This window comes from Melanerpes formicivorus, unplaced genomic scaffold, assembly GCF_026170545.1.
Source record: "Melanerpes formicivorus ecotype bairdi unplaced genomic scaffold, bMelFor1.0.p_v2 SCAF_10, whole genome shotgun sequence".
Lineage (NCBI taxonomy): Eukaryota > Metazoa > Chordata > Aves > Piciformes > Picidae > Melanerpes > Melanerpes formicivorus.
The window spans coordinates 9,649,725-9,671,747 of NW_027142362.1; the positions used below are offsets into that span (position 1 = coordinate 9,649,725).

The 22,023-nt window shown below is 54.4% G+C and overlaps 1 protein-coding gene across 1 annotated transcript in view; it reads left to right on the forward strand.

Annotated features, from left to right (window-relative positions):
* The window catches only part of CORO2B (coronin 2B), a 56,519-nt gene extending 48,799 nt beyond the window's left edge, over positions 1-7,720 (forward strand). Inside the window, exons 6-14 of the mRNA XM_068143558.1 lie at positions 1,505-1,654; positions 2,395-2,559; positions 3,096-3,212; positions 3,297-3,401; positions 4,185-4,281; positions 4,779-4,891; positions 5,831-5,921; positions 6,041-6,180; positions 7,185-7,720. Of these exons, the coding sequence (XP_067999659.1) occupies positions 1,505-1,654; positions 2,395-2,559; positions 3,096-3,212; positions 3,297-3,401; positions 4,185-4,281; positions 4,779-4,891; positions 5,831-5,921; positions 6,041-6,180; positions 7,185-7,316 (1,110 nt within the window). The 3' untranslated portion in view covers positions 7,317-7,720. The remainder of the gene's footprint in view (positions 1-1,504; positions 1,655-2,394; positions 2,560-3,095; positions 3,213-3,296; positions 3,402-4,184; positions 4,282-4,778; positions 4,892-5,830; positions 5,922-6,040; positions 6,181-7,184) is intronic.
* Positions 7,721-22,023: the final 14,303 nt, after the last annotated feature.

The window sequence follows — 22,023 nt, forward strand, 5'->3', positions numbered from 1 at the left end:
AGGTTGCCCTGGGTATCCCCCCAGGGCTGGTCAGCTCATTCTTTCATCAGTGAGTACTTCTCTGGTATGGGGCTGTACTGGTGGACAGCAAGGCCACCATGAGCCAGCAATGTGCTGTCGTGGCCAGCTGATAGAGGGAGGTTCTCCTCCCCCCTTTACTCTGCCCCAGTGAGGCCACATCTGGAGTAATGGCTCCAGTTCTGGGCTCTCCAGTTTGAGAGAGACACAAAACTACTGGAGAGAGTCCAGACGAGGCTGGGAAGATGCTGAGGGGCCTGGAGTACCTCTGTGAAGAGGAAAGGCTGAGAGCCCTGGGGCTGTTGAGCCTGGAGAAGAGCAGCCCCAGAGGGGATCGGCTCAGTGCTCAGCAAGAGCTAAAGGGTAGGGGGCAAGAGGATGAGGCCAGGCTCTTGTCAGTGGTGCCCAGGGACAGGACAAGGGGCAATGGGCACAAACTGGAACCCAGTAGGTTCCATCTGAAGAGGAGGAGAAACTTCCTTGGTGTGAGGGTGCTGAAGCCCTGGAGCAGGCTGCCCAGAGAGCTTGTGGAGCCTTTTTCTCTGGAGAGCTTCCAAACCCCCCTGGGCAAGCTGCTGTGGGTGCCCTGCTTTAGCAGGGGGGGTTTGACTGGGTGATGTCCAGAGGTCCCTTCCCACCCCTACCAGGCTGGGATTCTGTGCAGAGCTGTCTCAGAGCCCTCCTGGATGCAGAGGTTTGGTAACAGCTGTTTCGTAACTCGCTGCTTTCATAACTTCAGCACCGGGTGCTCAGGGTTGTGTTGCTCTCTCCTCGTGGTGTGCCTTGGTTGAAAACTGCTGATGCTCTCCAAATCATCCCTCCCAGCCAAACCAGCCTCTCTTACCCATGTCCCTCACAGAACCCCATTTCCTCTGCAGGGCTCACGACCCAAAAATAACCTATCTTCCACCTCAAGATGTGCAGGTTGAGGCTGAAAGCTGCCCCCCTCCTTGTGCACTCTTCATTTGCAGCCAACTTTTCCAGGGTGTAGCTCAGCCCTTGGCTGGATGGGGCAAGCCTTGGATGAGAGGAATTGGCCTCAAGGTGCCCCAGGGGACAGTCAGGTTGGGTATTAGGAAAAATGTCTTTCCTGCCAGGCATTGGAACAGGCTGCCCAGGGAGGTGGTGGAGTCACCAGCCCTGGAGGGGTTCAGGAAACGTGTGGCCACAGCACTTTGGCACATGGTTTAGTCCTGTGTCCAGTTCTGGGCCCCTCAGTTTAAGAAGGACATTGAGACTCTTGAACATGTCCAGAGAAGGGCAATGAGGCTGGGGAGAGGCCTTGAGCACAGCCCTGTGAGGAGAGGCTGAGGGAGCTGGGGTTGCTTAGCCTGGAGAAGAGGAGGCTCAGGGGAGACCTTCTTGCTCTCTACAACTCCCTGAAGGGAGGTTGTAGCCAGGTCGAGTTGGTCTCTTCTCTCTTCTCTGGGTGTTGGGGTCCTCCCAGGGCTCCCAAAGCCATCTCAGTGCTTGTCCCATCCCACAGGTGCGGATCTGGGAGATCCCAGAGGGTGGCCTGAAGAGGAACATGACGGAGGCTGTCCTGGAGCTGTATGGCCACAGCCGGCGCGTTGGCCTCGTCGAGTGGCATCCCACCACCAACAACATCCTCTTCAGTGCTGGCTATGACTATAAGGTGAGACACTGCCCAGGGATGTTTTAGGCTTGAGGTGAGGAGAAAGTTCTTCACTGAGAGAGTCATTGGCCATTGGAATGTGCTGCCCAGGGAGGTGGTGGAGTCACCATCCCTGGAGGAGTTCAAGAGGGGATTGGAGGTGGCACTTGGTGCCATGGTTTAGTCATGAGGTCTGTGGTGACAGGTTGGACTCGATGATCCTCAAGGTCTCTTCCAACCTTAGTGATACTGTGATACTGTGATGTCCTCACAGATCTTTTCTTTGCTCATGGCATGGCTGGGAATTACCTAGGCATAGCCAGGGCAGGATCCTGGGAGGAAATGTCCCACCATGCCTGCAGCAGAAGGTACCTTTCCTCCTGGGAGGGTTTTGCCCCCATCCTAAAGACTATTTGAATTTTGCAAGAGCAGCAGCTGCAGGGAGGAGGACAAGATGGGTCTCCAGGTGATGAAGGGCCACTGGAATGGGCTGCCCAGGGAGGTGGTGGAGTCACCATCCCTGGAAGGGTTTAAAATCAGACTGGATGAGGCACTCGGTGCCATGGTTTAGTTGAGTAGATGGTGTTGGGTGATAGGTTGGACTTGATCATCTCAAAGGGCTTTTCCAACCTGGTTGATTCTGTGTGATTTTGGCTAAACTGGGAGATATTCAAATGCCCAAAGCAGATATGGAGGCTGCAGGAATGGTGGGAGGTCTCCAGGAGCAGAGACACCAGGGCAGCCTCACTTTCTTGCCACAGGTCCTCATCTGGAACCTGGACATTGGGGAGCCGGTGAAGATGATCGACTGCCACACAGATGTCATCCTCTGCATGTCCTTCAACACCGATGGCAGCCTCCTGGCCACCACCTGCAAGGACAAGAAGCTGCGGGTGGTGGAGCCACGCTCCGGGAGGGTCCTGCAGGTGTGATGCCCGTGCCAGGGGCTCTGCAGGAGATGGGAGGGTTGGAAACAACATCTGTGGGAGGAATCCTGCTGAAGGGTGTCAAAACTGGCGCTGTTCTTACTTGTGGTGTTCTGCATGTGTCAGGGTCCGCAGGTAGCTCACTCTGGTGGTGGTTGGGCTGGAGATGATGCTGAGGGCTTGGGCTCACCTCAGGCACAGGAGCTGGAGGCTTTCATTCTCTTATTGATGAAGGATTTGTGGAAAATGAGAGAAATTAGGGAAGAAAGAAGCAGAATGGTCCTGACACAGCCACAGTTTGGCAATGGTGGCTTCTCAGCAGAGGTGGCAGCTACTCTTCAGGGAGATGGACTCCTGAGTCATGGTGCCTCCATCCATACCAGCTGCCACCCCGCCAGTGCAGAGCCAGTCTTTCCCTGGGACCAGGCTTTGAGGAGGGGGGACATCAAGTGAGGGTCACTGCCAAGGAAAGAGCTTTCTCAGGGTGAGGGCTGGGTCTTGGTGAGGCTGGTGGTGAGCTCAGCCTTGTCCTGCAGGAGGCCAGCTGCAAGAACCATCGTGTCAACCGGGTGGTCTTCCTGGGCAGCACCAAGCGGCTGCTGACGACGGGGGTGTCGCGCTGGAACACACGGCAGATCGCTCTCTGGGACCAGGTGGGTGCTGGGACCTCCACTCCCTCCCCAGTGGGCCCCCCACTCCATAGCTTGCTTCATAAAGTGCTTTGTCCTCTGGCACAGGAAGACCTCTCCATGCCCCTGATAGAGGAGGAGATTGATGGGCTCTCGGGGCTCCTCTTCCCCTTCTACGATGCCGACACGCACATGTTGTACCTGGCTGGCAAGGTATGGGGTGGCCTTCACCTCCTGCAGCTCCAAGAAGGACATTGAGGGACTGGAGCAGGTCCAGAGAAGGGCAGTGAAGCTGGTGAAGGGCCTGGAGCACAAGATTTGTGAGCACTGGCTGAGGGACCTTCTCAGCCTGGAGAAGCGGAGGCTGAAGGGAGACCTTGTGGCTCTCTACATCTCCCTGAAAGGAGGCTGGAGCCAGGTGGGGCTTGGTCTCTTCTCCTAAGAAACAAGCAACAGGACAAAAGGAGATGGCCTCAAGTTTCCCCAGCGGAGATTTAGGTTGGACATGAGGAACAGCTTCTTCCCCAAAAGGGTTGTGAAGGCCTGGCTCAGGCTGACCAGGGCAGTGGTGGAGCCCTCATGCCTGTAGGGGTTTCAGAGCCATGGAGATATGGTGCTGAGGGCTATGGTTTGGTGGTGACCTGGCAGTGCTGGGGTAAGGGTTGGACTCCCTGACCTTAAAGGTCTTTTCCAGCCCAAACAATCCTATGACTTTATGGTCTCCATGGGAAGCAAAGGGGTCTCTCTCCAGCATGGAGGAGAAGACCCTGCCTGGGAGCAAGGCTCTGCTCAGCCCCAAGCAAAGCATTGTGCAGCCCTTTGGCAACCGAGCCCTGGTTCAGAGAGGTGCCCACCACTGCTGCAGGGGCAGGAAGCACCTCAGCAGGTGATGCATGGGGCTGCAGCATTTCCCAGGGCTGGGTGGGCTGCAGGTTATCATCTTGGTCTTTGTCCCACCTCCTGGTGGCCATCCCTCATGCCCACGTTCCCTCCCAGGGGGATGGCAACATTCGGTACTACGAGATCGGCTCGGAAAAGCCCTACCTGAGTTACCTGATGGAGTTCCGCTCCCCAGCCCCACAGAAAGGCCTGGGTAAGGATGGCTGGGCTGCTGCCCCTTCTCTTGCAATGTGCTAAAGGTGGGTGGTGGAAGGGGCTTCATTCAGTGCTGCAGGTCAGTGGGGTTTGGTGGGTGCTGTCTTGGCTCTAGGGCACCAATACTGGGCTTGAAGGATGATGTTCAGGTGGTTGTGTTGCCCTTCCTGTGGTGATTCAGACAGGCTGGGGCTGGAACCATGCCTGGTGACACCCTTCCTGCCGTCACACGTGCCCATGGCTTTACCAGGGGGCATCACTCAGTGACTCCTGGGTCTTGTCCTGAATAAAAGCTGCTCCTCCCTTTCCCAGTGTCCCTGCTGGTGCCACTGGTGTGGGCCAGGTCCTTCCCCAGGGTGACAACAGAGATTCATTCAGCAAGAGTCTGGGTCTCCTGATCACAAAGACCTCCTGGGGGCCTCCATGGTGGGGAGGTGGAAGGCTCCCAGGGTTTGCAGCACCCAGGAGTTATGGTCTATGCCTCTCTCCCCACAGGGGTGATGCCAAAGTACGGGCTGGATGTGTCGGCCTGCGAGGTCTTTCGTTTCTACAAGCTCATCACCCTCAAGGGGCTGATTGAACCCATCTCCATGATCGTGCCCAGGAGGGTGAGTCCCCTGGGATGTGGGCTGAGGGGTGGCCAGGGATATCCAAAGTGGGGCCAGTGGGATGGAGAGGTCCCTCCTTTGCAACACACTGCTGACCAGTCTGACCTCCCAGTCACTACACTTCCCAGGCATGGGATACCTGGGGAGTCACCTGAGGCTGTGTGGGGATGTACTGAGGAAATTATAGGGGGTGTGAAGAAGAGTGTGGGCAGCAGGTCAAAGAAGGTTCTCCTCCCCCTCTGCTGCCTCTGGTGAGGCCACAGCTGGAGAACTGGGTCCAGTTCTGGGCTACTCAGATCAGGATGGACAAGGAACTACTGGAGAGAGTCCTGTGGAGGCTATGAAGATGCTGAGGGGCCTGGAGGATCTCTGTGAGAAGGAAAGACTGAGAGAGCCCTGAGGCTGTTGAGCCTGGAGAAGAGCAGCCTCAGAGGGGATCTGCTCAATGCTCAGCAAGAGCTAAAGGGTGGGGGGCAAGAGGATGGAGCCAGACTCTTCTCAGTGGTTGTCAAACAACAAGACAAGGGGCAAAGGGCACAAAGTGGAACCCAGGATGTTTCCATCTGATGATGAGGAGAAACTTCCTTGGTGTGAGGGTGCTGGAGCCCTGGAGCAGGCTGCCCAGAATGGTTGTGGAATCTCCTTCCCTAGAGAGCTTCCAAACCCAGGTGGCCATTGTGATGCTGGGCAAGCTGCTGTGGGTGCCCTGCTTTAGCAGTGGGGTTGGACTGGGTGATCTCCAGAGGTCCCTTCCAACCCCACCATGCTGGGACGCTGGGATTGACCCTTCAGATGCTGCTCTGCAGAGCTCATCCCAAACACCAGTTCATGGTTTGCCCAGGAGCCATTGCTGTGCACACCAAGGAAGCCTCCCCCCGGTGTGGTTCCATCTCAGCAGGTTCACAGAGGCTGTTGCCTTTCTTTCCCCCTGTTTTTTAGTCAGAAACCTACCAAGAGGACATTTACCCAATGACCCCAGGTACAGAGCCAGCCCTGACCCCCGATGAATGGCTGAGTGGAGTGAACAGAGGTAAAGCCACTGGTGGCACCACCCTGGGTGGGCAGCACAGAGCCCCCCCAGCAATAGCTGGGCAGAGGGACAATACCACAGCTCCCCCCTGACCCCTTCATCTGCTCTGCCCTGCTCAGATCCCATCCTGATGTCACTGAAGGAGGGCTACAAGAAGACATCCAAAATGGTCTTTAAGGCACCAGTGAAGGAGAAGAAGAGTGTGGTGGTCAACGGCATCGACCTGCTGGAGAACGTGCCCCCCAGGACCGAGAACGAGGTGAGGGGCATGGACATGGGGACAGGAGGAGATGGTCACAGCTTGCTATAACCCCACCAGGTGAAGAGGGAGGGGGCAAGGAGCCCCCCCAGATCCTCATGTACAGCTTTTCTGGGTGCAGCTTGGAAAGCCACCTCCCTGCAGGTCTCTCCTACACCCAAACTGAGGTCACCTCATGAGGCATCCTGTTCCATGCTAGCCACAGAGCAGCCAACACGAGCCACATTAAACTCCTCAGTTATTTTCTAGGTTAAAATCTTTCCCAGGAACAACACAGGGAGGTGCTGGAGAAACAGCAGCACTTGGTCCCAGAAGGAATTTGGTTTGCTGGAGCTCAGTTTGCTGGTTGCATGTGTAGGGTAACCCCAAGCTGAAGGTGGGAGATTAGACCCATGGGAGCAGCTGAGTTACGGAATGGCCCCAGAACAGCTCCAGGGGTGGCAAGGGGGGGCAGGAATGGCCAGTTCTGGGCTTCCAGTCCAATGGAGGCTACAAAGATGCTGAGAGGCCTGGAGCAACTCTGTGAGGAGGAAAGGCTGAGAGCCCTGGAGCTGTTGAGCCTAGAGAGGAGCAGCCTGAGAGGGGATCTGCTCAGTGCTCAGCAAGAGCTAGAGGGTGGGGGGCAAGAGGATGGAGGCAGACTCTTCTCAATGGTGTCCACTGACAGGACAAGGAGCAGTGAGCACAAACTGGAAGCCAGGAGGTTCCACATGAACAGGAGGAGAAAGTTCTTTGGTGTGAGGGTGCTGGAGCCCTGGGGCAGGCTGCCCAGAGAGGTTGTGGAGTCTCCTTCTCTGGAGAGCTTCCAACCCCCCCAGGCCATTGTGATGCTGGGCAAGCTGCTGCGGGTGCCCCTGCTTTAGTAGGGGGGTTGGACTGGCTGATCTCCAGAGGTCCCTTCCAGGCCCCACTGTGCTGGGATGTGGGGGATTCTATGAAGCCCCCAGGGGTGAGCAGGCAGCATGCTGCCTCCACCTCCACGCCTCTCCCTCTGTCCCGCGCAGCTCCTCCGGATGTTCTTCCGGCAGCAGGACGAGATCCGGCGGCTGAAGGAGGAGCTGGCGCAGAAGGACATCCGGATCCGACAGCTGCAGCTGGAGCTCAAGAACCTCCGCAACAGCCCCAAGAATAACTAACTTCCAGGGACGTTTTCTAAACAAACTCTCTTTGTTTATACCTGCTCTTTAATTTTATGGTGTCCCCCCCCACCCCCCCCCACCCCTCACCCCCAGACCGCCCAGCGGAAGCCAAGTGACCTGCCAAGAGCCCACTCGCTAACTGGAACCTCAGCCTCCCCAGCCCTTGTCTCGCACTAAAACCTCCAGAACTGAAAAGCTACTGCATGAGAGGCAGCTGGGGGAGGCCCCACCTGCCCTGGTGATGCTCTTGGAGTAAGTGGATGAGCCCTGTTCCCCTGCGTTGGGGTCGGGCGGCGCGGGGGCAGCCCGGCTGGCGGCTGCCGCCCCGCTTCCTTGCTGTCCGTTTTTGTCTGTCTGTTTGTTTGTTTTCCTATGCAAAAATAAATGTGGCAGAACTGGAACTGAGATGGGTGGGAAGGGCCTCATCCCCACAAAAGACCATTCCCCGTGGTGGTGGTGGTGGTGGCCATGGCACGGTTAGGCTGTGGTAGGAGCTGCCGGCGAGTGGCCCCAGGCTGTGACCCGGGGAAGGGAGCTGCTCTGTGTGTGCGTCCCCGTGCCTGCACCCAAAGCCTTCCTGACAGAAATGAGGCTGCTTTCCCTAAACCAAGACGGATTTTCACCCTCCTCCTGGCCACTGGGATCCGTGCCAGTGCCACAGGGACAGGGGAAGGATGTCACCCAGCTCTCCCTGAGGGTCCTCAAGAGATAGAGAGAGGGGAAAGACAGCACCCAGCTCACCCCAAGGAATGGGGAAGAGAGAAGGATGTCACCCATCCTTCCTCACAGGTCCTCAAGAGAGAGAGAAGGGGGAAGGACGTCACCAGCCCACTCCAAGGGTCCCCAAGAGATAGGGAGACAGGAAAGGTGTCACCCAGCTTTCTTCAAGAGTCCCCAGGAGAATGGGAAGAATGCCCCTCAGCTCAGTCCAAGGGATGGGGAAAGATGTCACCGGCTCACCCTGAAGACCTCCAAGAGCTAGGGAGAGGGGAAGGATGTCACCAGATCTCCCTGAGGGTCCCTGAGAGAGACAGAGAGGGGAAGAATGTCACCCAGCTCACTCCAAGCAATGCAGAAGGGGGAAATACGTTACCCAACTCTCCCTGATGGTCCCCAAGGGATATGGGGAGGTGAAGGATGCCACTCAGCTCACCCCAAGGGGTGAAGGATGTCACCCAGCTCTCCTCAAGGGTTCCCTGAGATGTGGAGCAGCAAAGGATGTCACCAGCTCTCCCTTATGGTCCCTAAGAGAGAGAGAGAGAGGGAAAGGCGGACACCCAGCTCTCCCTTATGGCCCCCAAGAGATATAGAGAGGGAAAGGCTGACACCCAGCTCTCCCTTATGGCCCCCAAGAGATATAGAGAGGGAAAGGCTGACACCCAGCTCTCCCTTATGGCCCCCCAAGAGATATAGAGGGGGAAAGGCTGACACCCAGCTCTCCCTTATGGCCCCCCAAGAGATATAGAGAGGGAAAGGCTGACACCCAGCTCTCCCTTATGGCCCCCCAAGAGATATAGAGGGGGAAAGGCTGACACCCAGCTCTCCCTTATGGCCCCCCAAGAGATATAGAGAGGGAAAGGCTGACACCCAGCTCTCCCTTATGGTCCCCAAGAGATATAGAGGGGGAAAGGCTGACACCCAGCTCTCCCTTATGGTCCCCGAGAGAGAGAGAGGGAAAGGCTGACACCCAGCTCTCCCTTATGGCCCCCAAGAGATATAAAGGGGGAAAGGCTGACACCCAGCTCTCCCTTATGGTCCCCAAGACCTATTGAGTGGTGAAGGATGTCCCCAGCTAGCCCCAGGAGATGTCACCAGTGGGTGCTGGGTGCTGGTTGCTGGCTGGGTGCAGCATGTACATACAAGCAGCTGTTTTTGTGGCCCAGGCCAGTAGCACAGATGACAAGGACACCAAGGCCTGCTGGATGCCCTAGCCCTGGCCACATCTCTCTCTCTTTTGACTGACTCCAGCTCTTGGCCTGCCTGGCCCTGCCTCTGCAATGGTTTCTCCTCGCCGTTCCTTCACGTCGTGCCCTCTCCCTTCTCCCCCTTCCACCTGCTGTCATTGCCCATTATTTATGCTACCACAGAATAGTGAGGAAATAAAATGTTTTCAAGATACCAAAACCTCACCAGCTTCCCTTCTTTGCTCGGGGACCATGCATGAGGGTGGTGGGACCCAAAAATAACAACCTTTTTTGGTGTCCTCTGCTCGTTACGCTGCTCTCCCCCTGGGCTGGGAGGCTCCTGAGGGCCTGAGGCTGAGCTCAGGGCTGTGAGGTGGAGCTCAGGGGTGTTGTACCAGGAGCAGAAGTCCAGACTGTGCAGGGAAGGAGGTGCTGGCAAGCTGCCCCAGCTTGGGTTGGATGAACTGGGCACAGCTACAGCATGAGTGGTGCAGGAGGGAGATGTTTGCTGGAGACGTTGTGTTGGCTGGGGGAAGCAGCTAAAGGTGAATTTATGGCATCACAGAATGGTTTGGGTGGGAAGAGACCTTTACAGGTCATCTAGTCCAAGCCTGCAGATGAAATAGAATAGGAATAGAATAGGAATAGAATAGAATAGAATAGAATAGGAATAGAATAGAATAGGAATAGAATAGAATAGAATAGAATAGAATAGAATAGAATAGAATAGAATAGAATAGAATAGAATAGAATAGAATAGAATAGAATAGAATAGAATAGAATAGAATAGACCAGGTTGGAAGAGACCTTCAAGATCATTGTGTCCAACCTATCATCCAACACCACCTAATCAACTAAACCATGCAACCAAGCACCCTATCAAGTCTCAAGTCTCCTCCTAAACACCTCTGCAAGTAGATCTCCAGCTAGATTTGTTGTAGCAAGGTGGGGATCAGCCTCTTGTCCCAAGGAACAAGCAACAGGACAAGAGGCAACAGCCTCAAGTTGCCCCAGGGAAGGTTTAAGTTGGATATGAGGAAAAATTTCTCTCCCTTGAGGGTTGTCAAAGCCTGGCCCAAGCTGCCCAGGGTGGTGGAGGAGCCCCCAGCCCTGGAGGGGTTTCAAAGCCATGGAGATGTGGTGCTGATGGAGATGATTTAGTGGTGACCTGGCAGTGCTGGTTTCATGGCTGGACTTCATCAAAGATCTTTTCAGATCTTGTCTGGTTGCTCAGAGCCCCAAACAACCTGAGCTGGAATGGCTCCAGGGATGGAGCAACGTGGGCTAGGCCCTCAGGCTCCACCATTTCTCCCTTCTCTCCAGCCTGAAGCTCTCTCTTCTAGTTCAGACCAGCACCCCTTGTCCTGTCACAGCAGGCCCTGCTCAGAAGTCTGTCCCCGGCTTACAAACCTCCTGTGCTGAGGCTGGCCCCAGAGCTTCAGGGTAAGTGCAGCCATGCTGCAGCGAGATGTGGGCGAGCAGGAGGGCAGCAGAATGCTGAGATGGAAAGAGAGCTTTCAGCTTTCTGTCCTTCACCTTCTGCTGGAGCATTTGGTGGCAGGATGGGAGATTCCTGGGTTTCTTGTGCCTCACTGGGAAGGAGAAATAGCATTTGAAGCACACCTCAGCTGCTTTGTGCAGAGCTGCAGCAGCTCGGTCCTGACCAAGGTTATTTATGTCTTAGGATCTTCCTCAGCATGGGGGTGGTCGGATTCATTGTGCTGAACGATCTCCTGAAAGGGAAGAGCCAAGGTTTCTGCAGCCCCCCTTGAATTGCTGTGGAATGAGCCCAATTAAGGCCGTGGGTGGTGATGATTAATGAGGCCATTAGCATATCTGCCAGCGTCAGCACAAATCCAGGCACTTGCTGCTGCTCTTGCAGGTGAGGAGGACAGCTCGAGATGAAGGATGGGGACCCAGGGGGTGGCTCTGGCTGGGCTTTGGTGGCTGCTAAAATAGTTGAGGTTCACCAAAACCCTCCAGTTTCCAGGGCAAAGCCTTCACCAGGAGCTCACTGCTCCTCCTCTTGCACCTTTCCTTCTCTTGGTAACAGCTCGAGCTCTTCCTGACGTTTCCTCCTGTACCATCTGGCTGCTATTTAAAGCAGAAAGGGCCATTTTTGGGGGCACTTGATCCATCCCATTTTAGCACTGAGTTCCCTGCTCTGCTGCAGCCTTAGCCATGGAGCAGGGACTTCATGCAGCTGGGTGCCAGGACCTGCTCCTGCACCTCCTTTGAGGTCATCTGGGGACTATGAGACCTGCTCCTGCACCTCCTTTTATGCTGTAGGTTTGGGGTCACTTGGGGACTATGAGACCTGCTCCTGCACCTCCTTTAATGCTGTAGGTTTGGGGTCACCTGGGGACTATGAGACCTGCTCCTGCACCTCCTTTAATGCTGTAGGTTTGGGGTCACCTGGGGACTATGTGACCTGCTCCTGCACCTCCTTTTATGCTGTAGGGTTGGGGTCACCTGGGGGCTATGAAACCTGCTCCTGCACCTCCTTTTATGCTGTAGGGTTGGGGTCACCTAGGGGCTATGAAACCTGCTCCTGCACCTCCTTTAATGCTGTAGGGTTGGGGTCACCTAGGGGCTATGAGACCTGCTCCTGCACCTCCTTTTGTGCCGTAGGGTTGGGGTCATCTGGGGACTATGAGACCTGCTCCTGCACCTCCTTTTATGCTGTAGGGTTGGGGTCACCTGGGGACTATGAGACCTGCTCCTGCACCTCCTTTTATGCTGTAGGGTTGGGGTCATTTGAAGACCTGCTCCTGCACCACCCCACAACTCTGGTGCTGGGCCTGGGGTGGGGTTTTTCAGATGTTTCTGGGCAGTCTGCTTTAGTGGCCACAGTGGGCTTAGGTTAGTGGTTGGGCTCAATGATCTTAGAGGTCTTCTGCAGCCAAAACAATTTTGTGATGCTATGATTTTCCAGGGTCTAAAAAAAGACCAATGGCTCTCTCACCTCCCAGCTTTTTTCCCCCCCTCCCATCCTTCCTGCAGTGCCTTTAGAGCCTCCCAACTTCTTGCTCCTGCAGCAGTAGCAAAGCTGATCCTTTACTCTTCAGGATCCCTCCAGGAACTGTGGTGAGCCTCCACAATTCCCCAAAATTCCCATTCACCTGCAGCAGTTCCCCAGCTGTCCCCATCCAACCCCAGGCTGAAGTCTCACCCTTGCTGTACTGCTGCTAACTGCAAGAGCTTCCCTCTCTCCACCTACAGCTTCAGGGAGGACAGGTTTTGAAGGGGGTAGGGGGTGGGGAAAAGGATACAAGATCCCAGCCCCTTCCACCAGGGCTGTGGGGTGGTTTTCCTTCCCACTGTTGTGTTTTTTCCCTTCCCTTCCTTGCTAACACTGTCCCTCTGCTCTCATCCTTATCAACCTGACCTACTTTCAGCTTCCTGGAGGTTTTGCTTTGTCTGAGGCTTGGACTCTTTGCAGGCTTCCAGGCTGCAGGATTGTTGTTTCTTTGTCCATTTCCCAAGGTTTTTGTGGCAGGCTTTCTGCTGATTCAAAGCTCCCTGAGTTTAGAGGTGAAGACTGAAGACTCAGGGATTGAAATCTGAAATGAAGCACATGTGGTGGGGAAGCTGCTGTGGGGGGAGGGATGTCTGTGTGTGCTTCAGTTAAACGGGAGTTTTCCACCAGTCTGCTGGGGGGGATGCTGGCCCCAGCAGCTGGCTGGGGGGTGGTGCTGGCCCTTCCTTTCCCTGACATCCTTCAAATCAAGGCAGGGGCTTTGCCCAGTGGAGGGCTCAAAAGGATGATGAAGGGACTGGAGCACTGCCCTGCGAAAAATGGCTGAGAGACCTGGGGGTTCTTAGTCTGGAGAGGAGAAGAGTGAGAGGGGAGCAGATATATGTATGCAAATCCATGAGGGGCTGGGTGTCAGGAAGGGGCAGCCTCTGCTCACTCCTGCCCTGTGAGAGGACAAAGGGCAATGGATGTAAACTACAGCGCAGGAGGTTCCACCTCCACACCAGGAAGAACTTCTTCATGGTAAGGATCATGGAGCCCTGGAGCAGGCTGCTCAGAGATCATAGAATCATAGAATCTGTAAGGTTGGAAAAGAACTGAGAGATCATCCAGTCCAACCTGTCACCCAACACCTCATGACTACTAAACCATGGCACCAAGTGCCACATCCAATCCCCTCTTGAACACCTCCAGGGATGGTGACTCCGCCACCTCCCTGGGCAGCACATTCCAACGGCTAACAAAGCTCTCTGTGAAGAACTTCCTCCTCACCTCCAGCCTAAACTTCCCCAGGCACAGCTTGAGACTGTGTGAGGGGTTTGGAACACAAGCCCTATGAGGAGAGACTGAGGGAGCTGGGGTTGCTTAGCCTGGAGAAGAGGAGACTCAGGGGTGACCTTATCACTCTCTACAACTACCTGAAGGGAGGTTGTAGACAGGCAGATGATGGTCTCTTCTCCCAGGCACCCAGTACCAGAACAAGAGGACACAGTCTCAGGCTGCGCCAGGGGAGGTTCAGGTTGGATGTTAGGAAGAAGTTCTATACAGAGAGAGTGATTGCCCATTGGAATGGGCTGCCCGGGGAGGTGGTGGAGTCACCGTCATTGAAGGTGTTCAGGAGGAGACTTGATGGGGTGCTTGGTGCCATGGGTTAGCTGTTTGGGTGGGTTGGATTGGTTGATGGGTTGGACACGATGATCTTGAAGGTCTCTTCCAACCTGGTTTGGTTTATTCTAATAATAAAGTGTTTATTCTCTTGTTCTGGTGCTGGTTGCCTGGGAGAAGAGACCAACCCCTTCCTGGCTACAACCTCCCTTCAGGTAGCTATAGAGAGCAATGAGGTCTCCCCTGAGCCTCCTCTTCTCCAGGCTAAGCAACCCCAGCTCCCTCAGCCTCCCCTCACAGGGCTGTGCTCAAGGCCTCTCCCCAGCCTCATTGCCCTTCTCTGGACACCTTCAAGTGTCTCAATGTCCTTCTTAAACTGGGGGCCCAGAACTGGACACAGGACTCAAGGTGTGGCCTAACCAGTGCTGAGTACAGGGGCACAATGACTTCCCTGCTCCTGCTGGCCACACCATTCCTGATGCAGGCCAGGATGCCATTGGCCTTCTTGGCCAGCTGGGCACACTGCTGGCTCATGTTCAGCCAGCTGTCAGCCACACTTTGGTGCCAACCAGGATTTGTGCAGAGTTGGTGGCTTCTCTGGGCATCCTGGTGACCAACATGCATGTGCCCTGTCACACCAAAGGCCACACTCAGGTGCACCTGTTTAAACTCAGCCAGATGTGGCTGTTCCAGATGTTCCACAGCATCTGTAAGGGCTCAGCAAGGAAACAGCTGCCCAGCAGCTCCTGAACAGTGCTGGAGAATCTCAGTAAAACCAGCAAAGCTGTGATGGTTGGAGGGCCAGCTACTCGTGGTCTCTCATGGGAGGGGGTTTGGGGTGAAACACTCACCTGGTGCCACCTCTGCTGCCACCTCCCTTCTCCATGCACATTTGGCCAGTGCCACATGGGATGGGCAAAGTGAAACTCCAAGCAGAAAGGGTGACAGTCCCACCAAAAAGAGATAATAGTGATTCACCAGGTTCTAACTGGCTCTGGGCAGAAGGGAAGAAACAGCTGAGGGTGGGAAAGCCACCCAGGGAGGGTGTCTGGATAAAGCAAGAACCCAAAACACATCTGGAGAAGCCACAGTAAGAGCTAATGGGAGATGCTGGGACAGAAAAAAGCCCTCAGGTTTTCCAGCTAAACTGGGAGTGATAACTGGCAGCTCCACAACCACACAGCTACTGCCTCCAGGCCTTGTCCCACCCTGCTCTTACCAACCCCCTCCCCCCCAACAGCCTTAACCCCCTCACCACCACCCCCTTGCCCAGTGCAGTAAGCAAACCAGCAGCTGGATGGTGAAGTTCTCCCTTGGTGCTTCACGAAGCATCAATCAGGGCACTGCTGCTGCTGCCAGAGCTTCTCCTGGGAGCAGGGCCAGGGCTGCTGCCAGCAAAGCTGTGGGCTGTGATGGCTTCAGCAGCCAGCAGAGCAGCAGGGAGGAGGAGACATCTCCCAGCTCTGCTTGGGGAAGTGGGAGGAATCACAGACTGCACAGGGTTGGAAGGGACCCTCAAAGGCCATCTTGCCCACCCCCCCTGCAGTCAGCAGGGACATCTCCAACCACAGCAGCTTGCTCAGGGCCTCATCAAATTTGACTTGGAATGTTTCCAGGGCTGGGGTCTCAACTACATCTCTGGGCAACCTGTCCCACTGTTTCACCACCCTCATTGTGAAGAGCTTCCTGCTAATGTCCAACCTAAATCTCCCCTGCTTTGGTCACAGACCACTGTCTCTTGTCCTCCCACCACAGCCCCTTCTGAACAGTCCCTCCCCAGCCTTCCTGTAGGTCCCCTTCAGATACTGAAATGCAGCTCCCAGGTCTCCCCAGAGCCCTCTCTCCTCCAGGCTCAACAGTCTTAAATCTCCCACAGCCTGTCCTCACAGCAGAGGTGCTCCAACCTCTCCAGCAGGTCCATGTCCTTCTTGTGCTGGGGGTCCCAGAGCTGGCCACAGCACTGCAGGTGAGGTCTCACCAGAGCAGAGGGGCAGGATCACCTCTCTCATCATGTGGCCACACTGCTGCTGATGCAGCCCAGGCTGCCCCTGGCCTGCTGCAAGTGCCCACTGCTGGCTCATGTCCAGCCTCTCCTCCTTTTCTGCAGGATCATTTGCAAGAGGAGAGAGTGGTGAGCTGGGATGCTAAAAGAAAGCAGTGCCTGCTGCCCTGGGCTCCGTGCACCACAACAGCATCACGCTCCTTTCTCCCTGACCTACCTGCCACCAGCATTCAGCTTGGGCAGCATCTGCAGCCCCTTCCCTTTCTGCTCAGTGGTGCTCAGTGACAGGATCAGGAGAAACAGGCAGAGACAGGAACCCAGGTGGTTCCAGCTCAGCATGATCAGACATTTCCTTGGTGTGAGGGTGCTGCAGCCCTGGAGCAGGCTGCCCAGAGAGGTTGTGGAGTCTCCTTCTCTGGAGAGATTCCAACCCCACCTGGCCATTGTGATCCTGGGCAAGCTGCCGTAGGTGCCCTGCTAAAGCAGTGGAGTGGATGATCTCCAGAGGCCCCTTCCAACCCCCAGCATGCTATGATTCTATGTTTCCCAGGTCCATTTCTTTCTGCTGGAGCCATGTGTCATGGTCTGGAGGGGCTGGCAGCAGCTGCAGGGATGTCCCCTCACTGCAAACCCAGCACCAGGATGTCTTCCCTGGCTGCAGAAGCAGCTACTGCCAGCCCAAACCTCTGCCCACCCACTGCTGCTGGAGCTCTATCAGGGTCCTGACATCACTAACCAAAGCTGAAGTGACCTCCAGCAAGCTGAGAACTAGCTATTTCCACATCAGGGTGAGCTTCATGCAGCAGCTGGCCCCTTCCAGGCTCATTTTTCAGTGCTCTGCAGCATGTTTCTTGCCTGAATGTTGGAGACTGAAAAATCTTCAGCAGCCACCTCGCTGCTGGGGCTGAAGTCTTTAGTCATCACATCTCAGCACAGGGTGATTCATTCCTCCTGAAACACAAGACATCTCAAAAGACAACTGCAAGAGACTGTTGGTTGAGGCAGGGATGGTTCTGCAGGGAGCCAGGGCAGGGATTTCACACCCTGCATGCTGGGGCAGGGGAAGACCTCAGGCTGCCACTGGTTTGGAGGTCTAAAGATGGTCAGTTGCTGGCCACAAACCAGCAGATTAGCTTCTCCCTCTGTCCAGACCTCAGAGTCACAGAATGCATCAGGTTGGAAAGGACCCTCAGGGTCATCTTGTCCAAGCACCCTGCAGTCAGCAGGGACACCTCCAACCAGATCAGGCTGCTGAGAGCCCCACCAAGTTTGACCTTGAATCTCTCCAGGGATGGGGCCTCCACCACATCTGTGGGTAGCCTGTTTCAATGGCTGCACCACTCTCATGAAGAACTTCCTCCTAAACCTACCCTGCCCTAGTTTCAAACCACTGCTCATCTTAGAATCATGGAATCAATAAGGTTGGAAAAGACCTCAGAGATCAAGTCCAACCTGTCACCCAACACCTCATGACTACTAGCCCATGGCTTCAAGTGCCACCTCCAATGCCCTCTTGAACACCTCCAGGGATGGAGACTCCACCACCTCCCTGGGCAGCACATTCCAATGGCTAACAACTCTCGCTGGGAAGAACTTTCTCCTCACCTCCAGCCTAAACCTCCCCTGGCACAGCTTGAGACTGTGTCCTCTTGTTCTGGTGCTGGTTGCCTGGGAGAAGAGACCAACCCCCACCTGGCTACAACCTCCCTTCAGGTAGTTTTAGATGGCAAGAAGGTCTACCCTGAGCCTCCTCTTCTCCAGGCTAAACAACCCCAGCTCCCTCACTCAGAGTGATCTGGTAGGAGCCCTGCTGCAGAATCCTTGCCTTACCAGAGCCAGCAGTCCTCTCCTGCAATGTAATTGGATCATGTTGACAATTATTTGGGCTTGGAAAGCCTTCCTGACCTTCAGCAGAGTCCTGTGTCCTGCTTTAACCACCAATAGTTGAGGGACAGGAGAGCATTATAAAAATCAACCAAGGGGAAGGTGTCCTCCAGGGTGCCAGCACTGCAAACACCCAGGCCATTACGTGATTAAGCTATGGATTTGCAGTCCCCAGACCTTCAGCTTGGCACAAAATGGTTTTGACCAAGATCATCTTGTTCCCAGCTTGGGTAAGCTCCTTGACAGGCATTGCACAACCCTGAGCAAAGCAGGAGGGGGGGCGTTGGTTTGTGGGGAGAGAGAGAGCGCACAAGCAAGGCTGGAAAGCCCCAGGGGCGCTTTGTAGGTGCTTTGAGCTTTAGAACAGGTGAAGGACAGCAAAGGAAAACAAGCACCCCAGAAAGACCCTCAAGGGACTGCTCTGAAACAGGAATCATGAGGGCTCTGCTTTTCATAGCATCAGCACAGATTGGCTTGAATTGGAAGGGACCTTAACCATCACCCGGCTCCAACCCCCTGCTGCAGGCAGGGACACCTCCTCCCAGTCCAGGCTGCTCAAAGCTTAGTATCATAGTAGCAGTCAGGGTTGGAAGGGGCCACAAGGATCATCTAGTTCCAACCCCTCTGCCATGGGCAGGGACACCCCACACTAGATCTGGCTGGCCAGAGCCTCATCCAGCCTGGGCTTAAACACCTCCAGGGACGGCGCCCCAACCACCTCCCTGGACAACCCATTCCAGGGCTCATCTTAAACACTTCCAGGGATGAAGACATCTACTACTTTTCCATCAGGAATCTTTCCCCAGCTCCTGAAAGTTTCAGGTAAGGCCAAGTTTCATGCTTCATGGTCAAAATGAACACATAAGACATTAGTCTGGGCATCTGGAAACCACAGCAGGCTCCATCCCCAGGCAGCCCCAGCCTGCTGCACAAGCAGGGCTTTGCTCAGAAGGCAAACTGAGAGCAGGAGGAGCAAAGGGACACCAAAAAAATGTGGCTTTGGAACGAGCTGAACTCTCCCATTATTCATTTCTGAGAGGATCTCTACCTAGGTTTTCCTGCTGAACTGCTATAAAATAGCAGGGTTTGGGTTTCTTCCAAGGGTTGATAAGCATCACTGCGAGTCACAGAGTGTTTGCAGCCAGCACTTGTGTGCACAGAGCACTCAGGAAAACCAGCCTTTGGTACTTAAAGACTAGAGAAATTCTTCCCCACGAGGGTAGTGAGGCAGTGGAACAGGTTGTGAAGGCTCCAGGTCCGGAAGCGTTGAAAGCAAAGGCTGGATGAGGCCTTCAGCAAGCTGTGCCAGTGGAAGGTGTCCCTGGCTGTGGGAGGGCTGGGACTAGATGATCTTTAAGGTCCCTTCCAGTCCAAAACAGTCTGGGATTCTGTGGCTAGGAAATCTGCAGTTAGCCACACTGGGCAAGCCTCCTGTTTTCAGTGGCAGAAGTCACTTAGTTTCCCCTCTCCCAGCACAGACTAAACCTTGTTGGTCCTCAGATACCTGCTCACTCTTTCCATAGTCATAGAGTGGGTTGGGCTGGAAGGAACCGTCAAGATCATCCAGTTCCAACCCCCTGCCATGGCCAGGGACACCTTCCACCAGCCCAGGTTGCTCAAGGGCTCATCCAGCCTAGGCTTGGAGCATATCCAGGGAGGGGGCATCCACAACCCCCCAGGCAACCTGTTCCAGTGTCTCACCACTCTCACTGGAAAGAACTTTTTCCTTCTTTCCAGTCTCCATCTCCCTTCTCCCCTCTCCAAGCCATTGCCCCTTGTCCTGTTACTACAAGCCTTTGTAGAAAGTCCCTCCCTCTCACTTCCCAGGGGAATCCCAGACTGGCTTGGGTGGGAAAAGACCTTCAAAGGTCACCTAGCCCAATCTCCCTCCAGTCAGCAGGGACATCTGCAACTAGAGCAGGTTGCTCAGAGCCCCAAACAACCTGACCTGCAATGGTTCCAGGGATGAAGCATCTCCCACCTCACTGGCAACCTGGGCCAGGGTCTCACAACCCTTAGTATAGGAACAGTAGAGCTGAACAGTAACCAGGGAGAGCTGCAGAAGCTCCTCATGCAAGGAAGGCCAGGTCCAAGATTCCTTCCAACAGCTTGAGTGAACAGCTGTGTCTCTGAAAAACCAGTTTCCCAGTGTAAGGCCAAAGTGAAGCCTGAGACCAGGCTGGTTTAGAGGGACACAAGGGCTGCATTTGTAGCTGGAGAGCCTGGTATGGCCTCACCAGTGCCCAGTTCAGGGGGACAACCTCTGCCCTGGTCCTGCTGGCCACACATTTCAGATCCAAGCCAGGATACTAGTGGCATTCTTCACCACCTGGGCACACCTTGGCTCATCTTCAGCTAGCTGCTGACCAACACCCCCAGGGCTTTCTCTGCTGGTCCATTTCCAGCCACTCCGCTCCCTATGGAGCATCCATGGGGCTGTTGTGACCCAAGAGCAGGACCCAGCCCTTGGCCTTGTTAAACCTCATCCCATTGTCCTTGGCCCACTGATCCAACCTGGCCAGGTCCTTGTGTAAGTGCTTTGCTACTCTACAGCACATCAATGCTCCAACCCTCATTCTGAAAGAAAAAGGACAGATGATTATTGGCATTAAAGCAACAACCTCTCCCATAGAATAGAATAGGAACAGAATAAACCAGGTTGGAAAAGACCTTTGAGATCATTGAGTCCAACCTATCACCCAGCACCATCTAATCAACTCAACCATGGCACCAAGCACCCCACCCAGTCTCTTCCTAAGCACCTCCAGGGATGGTGACTCCACCACCTCCCTGGGCAGCACATTCCAATGGCTAACAACTCTCTCTGGGACGAACTTTCTCCTCACCTCCAGCCTAAACCTCCCCTGGCACAGCTTGAGACTGTGTCCTCTTATTCTGGTGCTGGTTGCCTGGGAGAAGAGACCAACCCCCTCCTGGCTACAACCTCCCTTCAGGTAGTTGTAAAGAGCAATAAGCTCTCCCTTGAGCCTCCTCTTCTCCAGGCTAAGCAACCCCAGCTCCCTCAGCCTCTCCTCACAGGGCTGTGCTCCAAACCCCTCCCCAGCTTTGCTGCCCTTCTCTGCCCTTGGTTTCACTCAACCATTCATAGAATGGCTTAGGTTGGAAGGGACCTTGAAGATCATCTAGGTCCAACCCCCTCCTGCCATGGGCAGGCAACATGCTTCACTATGGAGCAAAACATATCATCAAGCTCCTAAAAACCGTGAGGGGACTGAGGAGGGTAACTCAGTAAAAGCTTTTTAAGAGAGGGCTGTGGTTCCTTCCCAGTGGCCCAGTTTACTGCAAATAAGCCACAGGAAAAAAATAATTGTATAAAAAGATTTATTGAAATTCATCAATGACAAACAGACATCAAACTCAAGAGTCTGGCTCTTCTGGGAAAAACAAAACCAAACCAAAACCAGAAGCAAACCAAAAACCAGAACCCAAACCAAAACCAAACCCAAACCCAAACTAAAACCAAAACCAAACCCAAACTAAAATCAAAACCAAACCCAACCCAACCCAAACTAAAACCAAAATCAAACCTAAACCAAACCCCAGCCTAAAACCCAAACCCAGCCTAAAACCCAAACCCCAGACTAAAACCCAACCCCAAACACCAGCCTAAAACCCAAACCCAGCCTAAAACCCAAACCCAGCCTAAAACCCAAACCCCAGCCTAAAACCCAACCCCAAACACCAGCCTAAAACCCAAACCCAGCCTAAAACCCAAACCCAGCCTAAAACCCAACCCCCAAACCCAGCCTAAAACCCAACCCCCAAACCCAGCCTAAAACCAAACCCCAAACAACAACCAAAAAGGGGGGAAAAAAAAGGGGGAGAAACCAAACACACAAAAAAAGCAACCCTAAACCAACAACAACTAAAATCCCCAACCACCCCAAAACCACCACTCCCAACCCCCTCCCCCCAAAGAAGAAAAAAGAATCGACCCCAAATCCCAAGAAACTTGTTGCAAATGCCTTTATACAGATGAAACATGGACTAGGAAATACAAGTCACCCCTAAAGCTAGTTTAAAGAGGGATATGAAAGTAAAACTGTACATTCAACTAGGTATTTCTTTTTTCTCCTTCTTCTTCTGAGTCACTTCACTGACTTCCACTAGGTAAGAAAATACAATATTTACTTTATTTTGTATTAGTATCTCGTGCTTGAGTGTATGAAAAGGGGGGGGACAAAAAAAACCCAACCTCCTAACCCTACCATGCTTTGACCTGCCTCCTGGGGGGGGTGGTGGTTGTTGTTTTAAGGTTTGGGGGGAGGGGGGGGAAAAAAAAAACCAACCCAACAAACCAAGGGTTCAAAA